This window comes from Salvelinus namaycush, chromosome 1 (assembly GCF_016432855.1).
Source record: "Salvelinus namaycush isolate Seneca chromosome 1, SaNama_1.0, whole genome shotgun sequence".
In the NCBI taxonomy this organism is placed as follows: Eukaryota; Metazoa; Chordata; class Actinopteri; order Salmoniformes; family Salmonidae; genus Salvelinus; species Salvelinus namaycush.
The window spans coordinates 28,542,585-28,557,023 of NC_052307.1; the positions used below are offsets into that span (position 1 = coordinate 28,542,585).

At 43.2% G+C, this 14,439-nt stretch overlaps 1 protein-coding gene across 1 annotated transcript in view; it reads right to left on the minus strand.

The window, feature by feature from the left end:
- The window catches only part of dnah10 (dynein axonemal heavy chain 10), a 47,249-nt gene that overhangs the window by 17,212 nt on the left and 15,598 nt on the right, over positions 1 to 14,439 (minus strand). Inside the window, exons 26-43 of the mRNA XM_038998057.1 lie at positions 10,495 to 10,706; positions 9,198 to 9,358; positions 8,807 to 9,036; positions 8,422 to 8,544; positions 8,079 to 8,312; positions 7,660 to 7,883; positions 7,272 to 7,541; positions 6,979 to 7,162; positions 6,730 to 6,864; positions 6,444 to 6,596; positions 6,021 to 6,209; positions 5,743 to 5,889; positions 5,262 to 5,453; positions 4,979 to 5,097; positions 4,697 to 4,855; positions 1,036 to 1,171; positions 459 to 581; positions 220 to 351 (exon numbers count right to left, since the gene is read on the minus strand). Coding sequence (XP_038853985.1) covers positions 220 to 351; positions 459 to 581; positions 1,036 to 1,171; positions 4,697 to 4,855; positions 4,979 to 5,097; positions 5,262 to 5,453; positions 5,743 to 5,889; positions 6,021 to 6,209; positions 6,444 to 6,596; positions 6,730 to 6,864; positions 6,979 to 7,162; positions 7,272 to 7,541; positions 7,660 to 7,883; positions 8,079 to 8,312; positions 8,422 to 8,544; positions 8,807 to 9,036; positions 9,198 to 9,358; positions 10,495 to 10,706 — 3,123 coding nt within the window. The remainder of the gene's footprint in view (positions 1 to 219; positions 352 to 458; positions 582 to 1,035; positions 1,172 to 4,696; positions 4,856 to 4,978; positions 5,098 to 5,261; positions 5,454 to 5,742; positions 5,890 to 6,020; positions 6,210 to 6,443; positions 6,597 to 6,729; positions 6,865 to 6,978; positions 7,163 to 7,271; positions 7,542 to 7,659; positions 7,884 to 8,078; positions 8,313 to 8,421; positions 8,545 to 8,806; positions 9,037 to 9,197; positions 9,359 to 10,494; positions 10,707 to 14,439) is intronic.

Consider the following 14,439-nt stretch of genomic DNA (forward strand, 5'->3'; position numbering starts at 1 on the left):
AGACAGACGTTATGGACAGGCATCATGAAAATGGACTATGGAACTAGAAATGTAGGGTAAGAAGTTTGCTGGATCCAATCTGAGGTAGGTGATACAGAAACTGATTTTGTTGCAGGAAATACTGCATACCTGTTCATGCGATTCAATTTGGGTAAATATAATTAGCAACATGTTATAACACTCATGTTATAACACTCAAGAAGGCCAAGCTGTACCAACCATGTTGAGATCTGTCTGAGGGACGATGGTCTTCAGTTTCTCCACCTGTTTGCCGTCAACAATACCCTCCACTATCATGTCGATAGTGCTGGGCACGTACTTTACAAACAGCTTCTCCAGGTGTGGTTGTTCCTGTCCAGGAAAAGACAAGCAAATGCAAGATGAGACATTTCAACATCAATTTTGAGAAAGCTGAAAGGATAACACCTTTATGCATTTTACTGTGTCATGTTCCTTACCTTTGGAGGTCTGTTGCTGACCCATTTCTGCCAGTAGGGAGTATAGCGAAGATTTTTGGGGTCCACAAACACCATCCCACAGCGAGAAACCGTAGCAGGGGAGGCATACTGCAGATCTCCAACCTACAACACATGATGGACAAATGTATTTACGATTCGCATTGAGAAATTCTTCAAGTGATAGTTCACCCAAATTACAAAATGACACATTGACTTCCTTACCCTGTAAGCAGTCTATGGACAAGGTATGACAAAAATTCATGCTATTTCGTTTCCACATGCTAACATTTTAGAATTCGTGGCACAAATCCCCTTCAAGTCATGGGACCGATATAATTTTTTTTCACGCATTACGTCCAAATTTTTCACAAGTATCTAAAATTGATTGTGAAGCTCAACAAAGTCACTTATAGATGATTTGAACATGATGTGCGAAAAATGCTAACATGGGTCCCATGACTTGAATGGGATTTGAGCCACAAACGTGTGTAATTTTGTAATTTGGGTAAACTATTCCTTTAACAACTGTGCAAGTAAGGTGTGGTCTGAAGAGACTATAGTGATATTAGTGACAAACCTCAAATAGCATAGCACAGTGGTTCTGCAGGCGTATCCTCTCTCCATTGGCCAGGGTGAGCAGCTTATTATCATCCATTACTGAGTTCATGTTCTCCACCCACAGAGCATCCACATCCCCATCAAACAGGATGTACCTGTAGGTAAGGGTTCATGTGGCAACAAGAGAAATACAGTCAGGTCCCAAATTATTGCCACCCTTGATAAAGATGAGCAAAAAATACAGCATAAAATAAATAATACAAATACTGTGCTTTATTGTATGCTAAAAAAAAGGAAATCATATTATTTTATACTAATACAATTGCTCAGAAAAATAGATTTTGTTTAACAAGTAATATTTTTCCCCCCCAAAAAGATAGGGGTCAAAATGATTGGCACCCCTGTTTTCAATACCTTTCCATACCTCACCTTGCAAGGATAACAGCACTGAACCTTTTTCTAAAATGTTTTATGAGATTGGAGAACACATTGGAAGGGATCTCAGACCATTCCTCCATAAATAATATTTTCAGACTCTTGATATCCATTGTCTGCGCTTTTGGACTACCCTCATCAATTCAAACCACAGGTTTTCAAAGGGGTTCAAGTCCAGAGATTGAGATGGCCATTGCAAAATGCTGATTTTGTGGTCAATTAATAATTTATTTGTGGATTTTGATGTGTGCTTGGGGTTATTGTCTTGCTGGACGATCCACTTGCGGACAAGTTTCAGCCTACTGGCAGAGGCAACCAGGTTTTTATCTAGGTACTGGGTAAAGTTCATACTGCCATAAACATTAACAAGGGCCCCAGGACCAGTGGATGCAAAATAGCCCCATAAAATTAAAGATAAATCACTATATTTTACAGTAGGTAATAGTATTCGGTTCTTTTCTGCTTGGGCATCCTTATTTCCTTACTGGTGTGCGTGGCCAAAGTGCTCTATTTTCATGTCCTCCAACAAATGTAAACGCCTGGAGTTTGCTAAATGGCATTGGCACTTGGATTGGAACTGGTACTATGGTCAGATGACATGAAAATAGAGCAATTGTATTAGTGTAAAATTATATATATTCTGTAGAATAATAGTGAAGACATCAAAACTATGAAATAACATATGGAATCATGTAGTAACCAAAAAAACTAATCATAAGACATTTTAGATTTTAGATTCTTCAAAGTAGCCACCCTTTGCCTTGATGATAGCTTTGAACACTCTTGGCATTCTCTCAACCAGCTTCATGAGGTAGTGGTCTGAGACCAAAGAGTTAAATCTTGGTTTTATCAGACCAGAGAATCTTGTTTCTCATGGTCTGAGAGTTTTTAGGTGTCTTTTGGCAAACTCCAAGCAGGCTGTCATGTGCCTTTTACTAAGGAGTGGCTTCCGTCTGGCCACTACCATAAAGGCCTGATTGGTGGAGTGCTGCAGAGATGGTTGGGCTTCTGGAAGGTTCTCCCATCTCCACAGAGGAACTCTAGAGCTCTGTCAGAGTGACCAGCGGGTTCTCGGTCAACTCCCTGACCAAGGCCCTTTCCCCCCAATTTCCCAATTTCTCAGCTCTAGGAAGAGTCTTGGTGGTTCCAAACTTCTTCCATTTAAGAATGATTGAGGCCACTGTTTCCTGGGGACCTTCAATGCTGCAGAAATGTGTTGGTACCCTTCCCCAGATCTGTGCCTCGACATAATCCTGTCTCGGAGCTCTACGGATAATTCCTTCGTCCTCATGGCTTGGTTTTTAATCTGACATGCACTGTCAACTGTGGGAACGTATATAGACAGGTGTGTGCCTTTCCAAATCATATCCAATCAATTTAATTTACCACAGGTGGACACCAATCAAGTTGTAGAAACATCTCAAGGATGATCAATGGAAAACCAGGATGCACCTGAGCTCAATTTCGAGTCTCATAGCAAGGGTCTCAATAATATGTAAATAAGGTATTTCTGTTTTTATTATTAATACATTTGCAAAAATGTATAAAAACCTGTTTCTGCTTCGTCAATATGGGGTATTGTGTGTAGATTGCTGAGGAATTGTTATTTATTTAATCAATAAGGTTGTCTGTCACATAACAAAATCTGGAAAACGTCAAGGTGTCTGAATTCTTTCCGAAGGCACTGTATATATATATATATTTTATAAAAAATGTATTTCACCAGGTAGGCCAGTTGAGAACAAGTTCTCATTTACAACTGCGATCTGACCAAGATAAAGCAAAGCAGTGCGACAAAAACAACAACACAGAGTTACACATAAACAAACGTACAGTCAATAACACAATAGAAATATCTATGTACAGTGTGTGCAAATGTAGAAGAGTAGGGAGGTAAGGCAATAAATAGGCCATGGAGGCGAAATAATTACAATTTAGCATTAACACTGGAGTGATAGATGTGCAGATGATGATGTGCAAGTAGAGATACTGGGGTGCAAAAGAGCAAGAAGATAAGTAACAATATGGAGATGAGGTAGTCGGGTGTGCTATTTACAGATTGGCTGTGTACAGGTACAGTGATCGGTAAGCTGCTCTGACAGCTGATGCTTAAAGTTAGAGAGGGAGATATAAGACTCCAGCTTCAGTGATTTTTGTAATTCGTTCCAGTCACTGGCAGCAGAGAACTGGAAGGAAAGGAGGCCAAAGGAAGTGTTGGCTTTGGGGGTGACCAGTGAAATATACCTGCTGGAGTGCGTGCTACGGGTGGGTGTTGCTATGGTGACCAGTGAGCTGAGATAAAGCGGGGCTTTACCAAGCATAGACTTATAGATGACCTGAAGCCAATGGGTTTGGCGACGAATATGTAGTGAGGGCGAGCCAACGAGAGCATACAGGTCGCAGTGGTGGGTAGTATATGGGGCTTTGGTGACAAAACAGATGGCACTGTGATAGACCGCATCCAGTTTGCTGAGTAGAGTGTTGGAGGATATTTTGTAAATGACATCGTCGAAGTCAAGGATCGGTAGGATAGTCAGTTTTATGAGGGTATGTTTGGCAGCATGAGTGAAGGAGGCTGTGTTGCGAAATAGGAAGCCAATTCTAGATTTAATTTTGGATTGGAGATGCTTAATGTGCGTCTGGAAGGAGAGTTTACAGTCTAACCAGACACCTAGGTATTTGTAGTTGTCCACATATTCTAAGTCAAAACCGTCCAGAGTAGTGATGCTAGTCGGGCGGGAGGGTACGGACAGCAATCGGCTGAAGAGCATGCACTTAGTTTTACTTGCATTTAAAAGCAGTTGAGGCCTCGGAAGGAGTGTTGTATGGCATTGAAGCTCATTTGGAGGTTTGTTAGGACGGTGTCCAAAGAAGGGCCAGATGTATACAGAATGGTGTCATCTGCGTAGAGGTGGATCAGAGAGTCACCAGCAGCAAGAGTGACATCATTGATATATACAGAGAAAAGAGTCGGACCGAGAATTGAACCCTGTGGCACCCCCATAGAGATTGCCAGAGGTCCGGACAACAGGCCCGGAAACCAGATTGCATAGTGGAGAAGGTACGGTGAGATTCAAAATGGTCGGTGATCTGTTTGTTAACTTGGCTTTCGAAGATTTTAGAAAGGCAGGGCAGGATGCATATAGGTCTATAACAGTTTGGGTCTAAAGTTTAGCATTGGATATAAAATACCTAGAAACGTCAGGTTGAATTCTACAAGGGAATGGCAGTGACATGGTCTTTACCTCCTCTCCTTTTTGTCAGTGGGCTTGTTGATGTCTCTGAAGATGTTGGACAGTATCCCATCAGTCCAGTCACGGGTGACAGGGTCCAGAATGCCGTACACCTCGATGACACTCATGGCTTTAGGGTTCAGGCAGTAAAGCTTGGTCACCAAGCCTAACCTGTAGGCATGAAAACAACCACAATTATGAGGGCTACTATTCCTAAAAACACTCTCCGTTGAACGCTTTGAGAAGCAAGGCTGTTGTGATGCCAGCTGTCACAATGGTCTGAGAGGCACTGACCTGGTCTGGGCCTGGCACAGAGTGCTGATGACCACTGACTTGCCTCCACCTGTGGGGCCCACCACCATAGTGGTGTGTCTGGTCATCATGGTCTCATACATCTGCACCACCTTGTCCACCTAAACACCACAGACACTCAGCATTAGAAACAGGGACTTATCAACATCTTCACTTTCATGTGTAGAAATAATAATTTGTCATCTTTCAATGCGGATGGACATTTTCACAAAGTTGCCTATGCCCTGAGATTTAAAGTTTAGACAGAGAAGGGTAGCCAGGGCACCTGGTTGGACAGGATGAGGTATTTGTTCTCCATCAGGGTCTGCTCCACAGCATCATTGAAGCTGGGGTAGCACACACGGGGGCAGTCAAGCCCTGGGAACAGGTCTGAGATCAGCCCCAGGAACAGAGGCACATCCTCAAACACAAACTTAGGCAGGTTCATGTCCCGCAGGGCACGCATCAACACCACATCCTGAGAGAGAAAAATGGAGAGAGTGGGTGAGGAGTAGGTGAGGAAGGAGAACGGGAGAGAGAATGAAAAAAAAACAGAGGGATAGAGAAAGAGAGTGATTGGGTGGTTTTATTTCATTGCCCTTGAAGACATAAAAAAAAAAAATATTCAAAAATGTCTTCAAGGGCAATGAAATAAAACCACCCAAAACTTCCAGAAAATCATAAATGCTCTCTTTGTCTCCTTACTGTAAGTACAACACATAGGAATCGTATCACAGTGGACTTTGCATAATTTCACAGGTCTTTACCTCATTGAGGTCTGGTGAGCCTCTCTTCAGTTCTCCAGCCATTACTAACACAGATTTCAGAGCCCGCAGGCCAAAGTCATAGTGGAACTGCTTAGACAGCTGCTCCCTGGCCAACTTGTACAGCACCGTCATCTTCTTGGCCAGAATCTACATTCAAAGGAAGATGACTAACTGAGTGAGTGTGCGTCTAACAATGTCAGACAACACTTATCTATAATATTGTAAGTGTGTTTGTGTGTGTGTGTGTGTGTGTGTTGATGAGAGGATGTGCTGCTCACCTTAGCCAAGAGGAATCCCTCTGAGAAGAGCATGATCTCACAGATCATCTGCAGGTCAGGGACGATGACCACCACAGGTCTGAACAGGGCTTTGACTGACTCAGGCAGCTCTGTACGTCCAGCGTAGCCAGGGTTCATAGTAATGAATATGCCCATGCGGTCGTCCATGCTGATCTCCTGGCCCTCAAACTGACACCCACAACACATAGAGGGTACTGAGTTAAAATCGTCCTGAGTCAATGTCACCAACAGTCTTGAGGGAAAACATCCTAAAACTGTTATTACCTTGCTATAATGTTCTGTAGCAATATTTTGTGATTACCTACTCAAACTGCAAGGTTTTAGTATCACCCTCTCCCAATCCAGAACTGTCCAGGCAGTCTCCAGACATCTAAGAGATGACTGTGTGTCATAATAACTTACATGGAACCTCTTGAGGTGCAGGATGAGAGCGTTGCGGATGGTCTGGATCTGGGAGGAGATGACAGACAGCACAGAGGCATCGATGCGGTTGAACTCATCAAAGCAGCCCCAGGCACCACACTGAGCTAGGCCAGACAAGATCTTCCCCACAGCCTGGACACAGAGGAGGGGGAAGACAGAGGAGAGGAGAAGCATGATAGATTAATACATGAGTTAAATAAAGAAACTATTAATGTGGACTACAATAGAGGAAATAAAGCTTTCATTTTGGCGTGAGGGGCGTCACCATGTAGTCCATGCCCTCTCCACAGTTGGTGACCACACACAGGAGGCCCAGAGCCTTGGCCAGGTCCTTGGTGGACTCTGTCTTCCCCGTTCCAGCCGGCCCTGCGGGGGCTCCACCCAGGTACATGGACAGGGCCTGAGGCAAGCAGAAACACAGTGGTAGTTACAGTTAGACAAAATCATTCACCTTCATCATTCAACAGTGTATAAATACAGACTGACAAAGCTTTCTGAGGTTCAGGTATTGTACTTGTGTGAGGGTGAGGTAGATGCGGTCAGTCAGCGGGGTGATGACCAGACGACCATTCAGTCCCATGTACTCATAACCATATGAGAAAGCAGCACTGCACTGGCGCACAAACAGATCATCGGGCTCCCGGTCCCAGTAGAACCTCAGCTGGCTCTCCCACTCAAACTCACGGGCATCCATTATACTGCATGAGAGAGAAATGAGGAGAAACATAATCTAGTTTTCATCTGAAGTCATATGTCACTACATGCAATACAGTAAGTGTAATAACAAGGCACTATGTTGTTCCCTACCTGTCCCGGACAAAGTTGTCCACAATGTCCCTGGCATGGACGTCGATGATGAGGACAGTGTTGATCTTGCTACGGTCGTTCTTCTTCATGGGCTGAGTGATGCGTGTCACCAGCTCGTCTATTTGCTGGTGCATCTTCTTGGCGTAGTTCTTCAGCGCTTGCTTGTCTCCCTTCTTCACCTTCTGGAAGACGTCCTCCACCTCCCAGGTCCACCACACCTGGTTCCCAGCCAGCACCACCATCCCCTGGTACAGCAACATCCAGTCAATCCTGAGGGAAACACACACTATGGACTGGTGCTGCTAAATATTTCACTGGCATCTTACACACAGACAAAGTTTTACTTTGAAGACAGGAGTAGGTCCGTGTGTTTCTGAAACAGACTAACCTGCCCCTGTCTTCACAGTAGCGGAAGATGGCTTCCTTGGTGATGAGTCTGTTGGTCCTCCTCATCTCCAGCAGTACTCCAGTCATCCAGTCCTCCACCCGGCCCTCAGCTGGCACCGGCCGCTTCAGGTCCATCACCTCTCCCTCCGCAGACACCAGGGCCCCAGCCACCGTCTCCCCGTTACCCCCCACGTCAAACCGCAGAGACGCTATGTTGTCATACATCTGGGTGGGAGGAAAAAGGGAGAGAAAAGGCAACGTTAACTCCACACACTTTAGGAACCAACTTTTACCAAAGGAAAAGAGCAGGTCTACAAGCACCCGTGCTTAAAATCGTGAGCAAGAAAAGCCACAAAGATGACTACACCTTTGATCACCTGAAGAGAACTATCTCTGGCCTGTAGTGACATGCTAAGGTACCTTTATTATGTGCTCCTGAACGCAGACAGGGTCGCTGCTACCCAGGATGCTGAGCAGCTCGTCGTCGGAGATGAAGAAGAAGCGAGGGAAGGCGTTACGTTTGGAGTCCAGGTAGTCGTTGAGACTCTTCTGGCAGCGCTCCAAACCATCACTCAGACTCTGCAGGTCAGTTAGCCGGTTGGGCACCAGACAGCACCTCTTAATTCCCGGGTCCTTCACTGTATCTGTCATAATCTAGAGCAGACCATGCAAGCACACAAAACTAGGTAAGACAATACTGTCTAAAAGCATTACGTGTTGTGTTTAATTATGTTCTAATAGAAGTGGGAGTCAAGTCAATCACCTTTTTGAACATTTTGTCAATGTTGTCAAATTTCTTGGCTTCCTCAGGTAACTGAGAGCGGATATCCCCTCCAATGAAGATGCTCTCTAGGTACATCCACTTCCGCTGCACCAGCATCCAAACCTTAGGAGATGCCATATAATTTCAGCACAGATCCTGTATGGGTGGTTACCATTATACTCAACGATGGTTTCAAAGGACAATGAGCTTGTGATGAGAGTTGTACGCAACAGTATTTGAACTCTTCTGTGAATTAGGACCCAAAGGTCACTGGCTGTGTCCCAAAGGGCACCTTATTCCCTACATAGTGCACTATGGGCCCTGGTAAAAAGTAGTGCACTATATAGGGAATAGGGTGCTATTTGGGATGCATCCATTGACTGACCTCTATGACTTCGCTGATGAGGGACAGGCTCTTCTCCCACTGTTGTACGGTGGCCAGGAAGGGCCCTACGAAGCGGCTGCCTGCCATACTCTGAAGGTTCATGGCGTTGTCATCCAGGTTCTGCAGAATCTCGTCCACCACCCCCAGGATAGAGCCACGTTCCTGGGTGCCTTTGAAGTAGCGCTGCACACTAAACTTCATATTCTCCCAGGTCTCCACCACCTCCTTCACTCCCTGTACACACACACACACACACCCATTATCTAAATGTAAATGACATATAAACTCAATGTTTAGTTAGTGATACTGACCATACAATGTTGAACACACAGCAAAGAGAATTGTACAATTACAGCTTTGTGTGATGAAATAAAAGTCCTAAAGGGGTTGCTTGCCTTCTCAATGCTGAGCTCTTTGACAGCTGAGGTGACAATCTCACCGATGACATTGCCATACTTGTTCAGCTCCATGGCGAACATGTTCTCTAGAGTGAAGGTGTCTGGATTCATCTCAAAGCTGGTGTTAGTCCTCTGCATCAGCTCCCTCCAGTGTCTGAGGGGGATCAAGGACAAACACACATTCACATACTCTCTGTATAAATAAATACATTAAAACCACATTCACTTCATTTGTCTGTAGTTTTTTCAGGAGGTATTTTGTTGGCCTTCATTTATGTGCTCTCTGACACCTGGAGTTGCATGGCAAATGGTCCAGGAACACAAGGAAAGCACAAAGGACAATGCTCAAAGACTAGTTAGCCCTTCCCCCTCTGAGGGGCCAAAATGTATCTCTCTGTTACAGTATCCAGAGGACTGACTATTGAATGAGTGACAGAATAATACTACATTATCCATGTTTGGTATCTATCTGAAACGTGTTCACTGAGGATAACTCTGATGCTATCTATACGAATGATGATCTCTGTGGTTACTTGTATCTGTACAGGGTGAACTTTGTCTTCTCAGGAATTCTGTCTTATTTACATTGGTCTCATCTCCCACACACGCCTTTAAATGCTGTGACACACTGTGGAGATTGGCCATGGGAGTGTTTACGTTACTGTAAACTTGGTATCGTTTGATTGGTCAATGATGGTTGGTTTTAGGTTGAAATGTACACTTTCAGATGTTATAAATGGAATTAAATGCCTTTGTTCTCGCTCTTCTCCTGTATCCAGTCCATGGAGGAAGGTTGTATGATCAATTCTCATTTCCTTGGCTTCTAGGCCTCTGGCCTAATAGGCATCCCTTTGTTCATGCTTTGTCTTATAAGTTAACCTTAGGCTCTACAGTATATGCCTAGAAGTATGCTTGTTAATGTTTTATAACTTACGCTTTATGCTTTGTATGTGAATCCATTCATTGTACAATTTTAATTAAATATCTGCCTTTGATATAGACAATTCTCAGACCAATTCTTGCGAGTCAACGTCAACTCATTGCCTAATGCTTGCATGTATATTTTAATTATCTTTATGGAGTCAGATAAACATTTTAATTGGCTAATTGCATAGTCTTATTATGAGTCTGATGTGATGTATATATAATATCCTGTATATACACATATCAAATATTACTTCCCACTACAGTCATGTGATTGTTATAGTGTTGATATCAGGTGTTGATATCAGGTTCAGTCACCTAAACATCCTACTCTCTAAGTCCACATCCATAGGTGATTAGGCGTACCTGTCTCTGAGGGCCTCGTTCTTCAGGTCCAGAAGGAGAGGCAGGGACTCTTTGAACTCCTTCATGCGTCCCTCTAGGAAGAAGGACACAGGCAGGGCCCGCACATCTTTAGGCAGCTTCCTCAGACTCTTAATGAAGCTCTCAACGCCCTCCTGCAGCAGCTGGATGTTCAGGTTCACCCACAGAGTCTGGGACCACTCCGTCTTAGCTGCCTGAAAGACACACGAGGCAACACACATAAAGGCAATGCACACAGAACTCTAGAAAACATTGGGTCCATACTTGCAAACATAAGCACGCATTTAAAGTTAAACAGGTTCTCACGCACAAAATGCATATCAGCCAATTAAAATAGTTGATTTACTAGCATATGACCGAACGTTAAATTGTAGCTTGTCCCATCAGACAACATGGTACAAGTTAGACCTATGCTAACTTCACCAGGTGGAAGTGATTATATCCTAGCACAACTTCTGCTTCAGCCTATCAATGATCTTAGATTTTCTATACACCAACAAATGGCATTTCTTAAAATTGGTCGATCCTGCCCACTAGAAGGATATGTTAAACCTATAAATTCAAGGTTTACTTGTTTCATTGGTCTGTAACAAAAAGTTGTGTGTGTCACATTCCTGACCTGTTTTCTGTTGTTTTGTATGTGTTTAGTTGGTCAGGGCGTGAGTTGGGGTGGGTAGTCTATGTTATGTGTTTTCTATGTTGGGTTAATGGTTTGCCTGGTATGGTTCTCAATTAGAGGCAGGTGTGTGTCGTTTCCTCTGATTGAGAGCCATATTAAGGTAGGTTGTTCTCACTGTTTGTTTGTGGGTGATTGTTCCTGTGTCTGTGTATACCACATGGGACTGTTTCGTTTGTTCGTTCATTTTAGGTAGTCTGTTCCTGTTCGTGCGTTCTTCGTCTATATGTAAGTTCGTTTGTTTCAGGTCTGTTGCCTTCGTTTATTGTTTTGTAGTTTGTTCTAGTGTTTTGTCAGTGTTTCGTCTGTTAAATAAATTCAGTATGTATTCATCACCCGCTGCGCCTTGGTCCGTTCAATCACCACAAGACGAACGTTAGTGTGCCAATATTGCACTAATGCATTCTTGACTAAGCTACTATCTACTACTAACGTTAGACAACATTTTCCTGTTTTCGCATATATGACAATTTCACTCACATCCATGTGCTTTTATGGTGTTAGGTTCTAAATAACAGGGTAAAAACTGACAGACAACTATAAAGAGCTCAAACCAAGTTAATTCACCCAAAGGGTCAGACAGCTGAACAGACAAAGACATGTTCCCACCAGCACAAATATATATACTCCAATTTAGGTGAACTCCTCCTTCCCTCTAAACATTACATCTTTATTGCTAGGCAGGAAGTTAAGTGATGTGGTTAATAAACTGTTCCTTCTCCCTTACTGTTACCTGACCTGACCTCGACCCCCATTCCTCACTAATCCACAGCTCTACACCCTTATCAGGGACCGCAACCATGTGATTACCTTTCCCTCACACAGTAAGATTCCAATCCCCTGGCTCATATCCAACCTTAATTGACTCCACCATATACATTCCTCCTACAGATAACCATTAACTTCTGGTGTGTGTAACAAGCATACTGTGGCCCTTCTCCTTGCCATAGGATACCTGATGTTTAACAATATTTCAAGTTTAGAAGTCAGAACCCATCAATGGAAAAAAAGATAAATGAGGTCCTTACAAGAAAGCTTATTATACATCGTTAAAAAAACAAAGAGCCTTATATATTTGTCAAATCGCAGTTCTCATCACTTCTAGGTGGAACCCACTACTAAAGTGGTTGACTCAGAATTGATAGTGCTTTTTAACAATGGGTTCGAGTCATCCTCGCATGAAGCATTTTTGTTGAGGAAAAATCTGTTCAATGTTGGTCCTTGATGTTCGATTCAAAAGACATGTGACAAAGGGGGTTATTATAATAGTGCAAAACTATAAAACATTGTAGGCCTGCATGTAAGTATAGCATACATGAGAACATACTAATGACAGCCAAGTGTCTTACTACATTTAGAGTTGATTTAAGATGCAATACTGCCACCTGTAGGATGATAACAAGAGTGCAAACTATTTCTACTGTACAGTCGTGGCCAAAAGTTTTGAGAATTACACAAATATTAATTTCGACAAAGTTTGCTGCTTCAGTGTCTTTAGATATTTTTGTCAGATGTTACTATGGAATACTGAAGTATAATTACAAACATTTCATAGGTGTCAAAGGCTTTTATTGACAATTACATGAAGTTGATGCAAAGAGTCAATATTTGCAGTGTTGACCCTTCTTTTTCAAGACCTCTGCAATCCGCCCTGGCATGCTGTCAATTAACTTCTGGGCCACATCCTGACTTATGGCAGCCCATTCTTGCATAATCAATGCTTGGAGTTTGTCAGAATTTGTGGGTTTTTGTTTGTCCACCCACCTCTTGAAGATTGACCACAAGTTCTCAATGAGATTAAGGTCTGGGGAGTTTCCTGGCCATGGACCCAAAATATCGATGTTTTGTTCCCCGAGCCACTTAGCTATCACTTTTGCCTTATGGCAAGGTGCTCCATCATGCTGGAAAAGGCATTGTTCGTCACCAAACTGTTCCTGGATGGTTGGGAGAAGTTGCTCTCGGAGGATGTGCTGGTACCATTCTTTATTCATGGCTGTGTTCTTAGGCAAAATTGTGAGTGAGCCCACTCCCTTAGCTGAGAAGCAACCCCACACATGAATGGTCTCAGGATGCTTTACAGTTGGCATGACACAAGACTGATGGTAGCGCTCACCTTGTCTTCTCAGGACAAGCTTTTTTCCGGATGCCCCAAACAATCGGAAAGGAGATTCATCAGAGAAAATGACTTTACCCCAGTCCTCAGCAGTCCAATCCCTGTACCTTTTGCAGAATATCAGTATGTCCCTGATGTTTTTCCTGGAGAGAAGTAGCTTTTTTGCTGCCCTTCTTGACACCAGGCCATCCTCCAAAAGTCTTCGCCTCACAATTGAACCGCTCTCCTTGAAGTTTTTGATGATCCGATAAATGGTTGATTTAGGTGCAATCTTACTGGAAGCAATATCCTTGCCTGTGAAGCCCTGTTTGTGCAAAGCAATGATGAGGGCATGTGATTCCTTGCAGATAACCATGATTGACAGAGGAAGAACAATGATTCCAAGTACCATCCTCCTTTTGAAGCTTCCAGTCTGTTATTCGAACTCAATCAGCATGACAGAGTGATCTCCAGCCTTGTACTCGTCGACACTCACACCTGTGTTAACGAGAGAATCACTGACATGATGTCAGCTGGTCCTTTTGTGGCAGGGCTGAAATGCAGTGGAAATGTTTTTTGGGATTCAGTTAATTTGCATGGCAAAGAGGGACTTTGCAATTAATTGCAATTCATCTGATCACTCTTCATAACATTCTGGAGTATATGCAAATTGCCATCATACAAACTGAGGTAGCAGACTTTGTGAAAATTTATATTTGTGTCATTCTCAAAACTTTTGGCCACGACTGTAGTTCCACTTTGGATCATCCTTCTCTAGTGAAATAACACTTAAGACAAAGCAGATGATTATAAAAATGCGTGTAAAATGTCGGCCTACTTTTAGGCGTACACATCCATGTAAGATATCCTATGCAACCAGATTTGTAGGCAATAGCAGTGTGTTTGTGTGCAAGGCTGAAATTGAATGAATGTTCCTTTTCAACACACTAACACACAGGTGTCAAACTCATTCCACGGAGGGTCGAGTGTCTGCGAGTTTTCGCTCCACAATTGTACTTGATTGATGAAATAAGATCACTAATTAGTAAGGAACAACTGAAAGGATAAACCAAAAACCTGCAAACACTCGGCCCACAATGGAATGAGTTTGACACCCATGCACGCACTAACCCAATAGGCTACATATAAATCTATATTT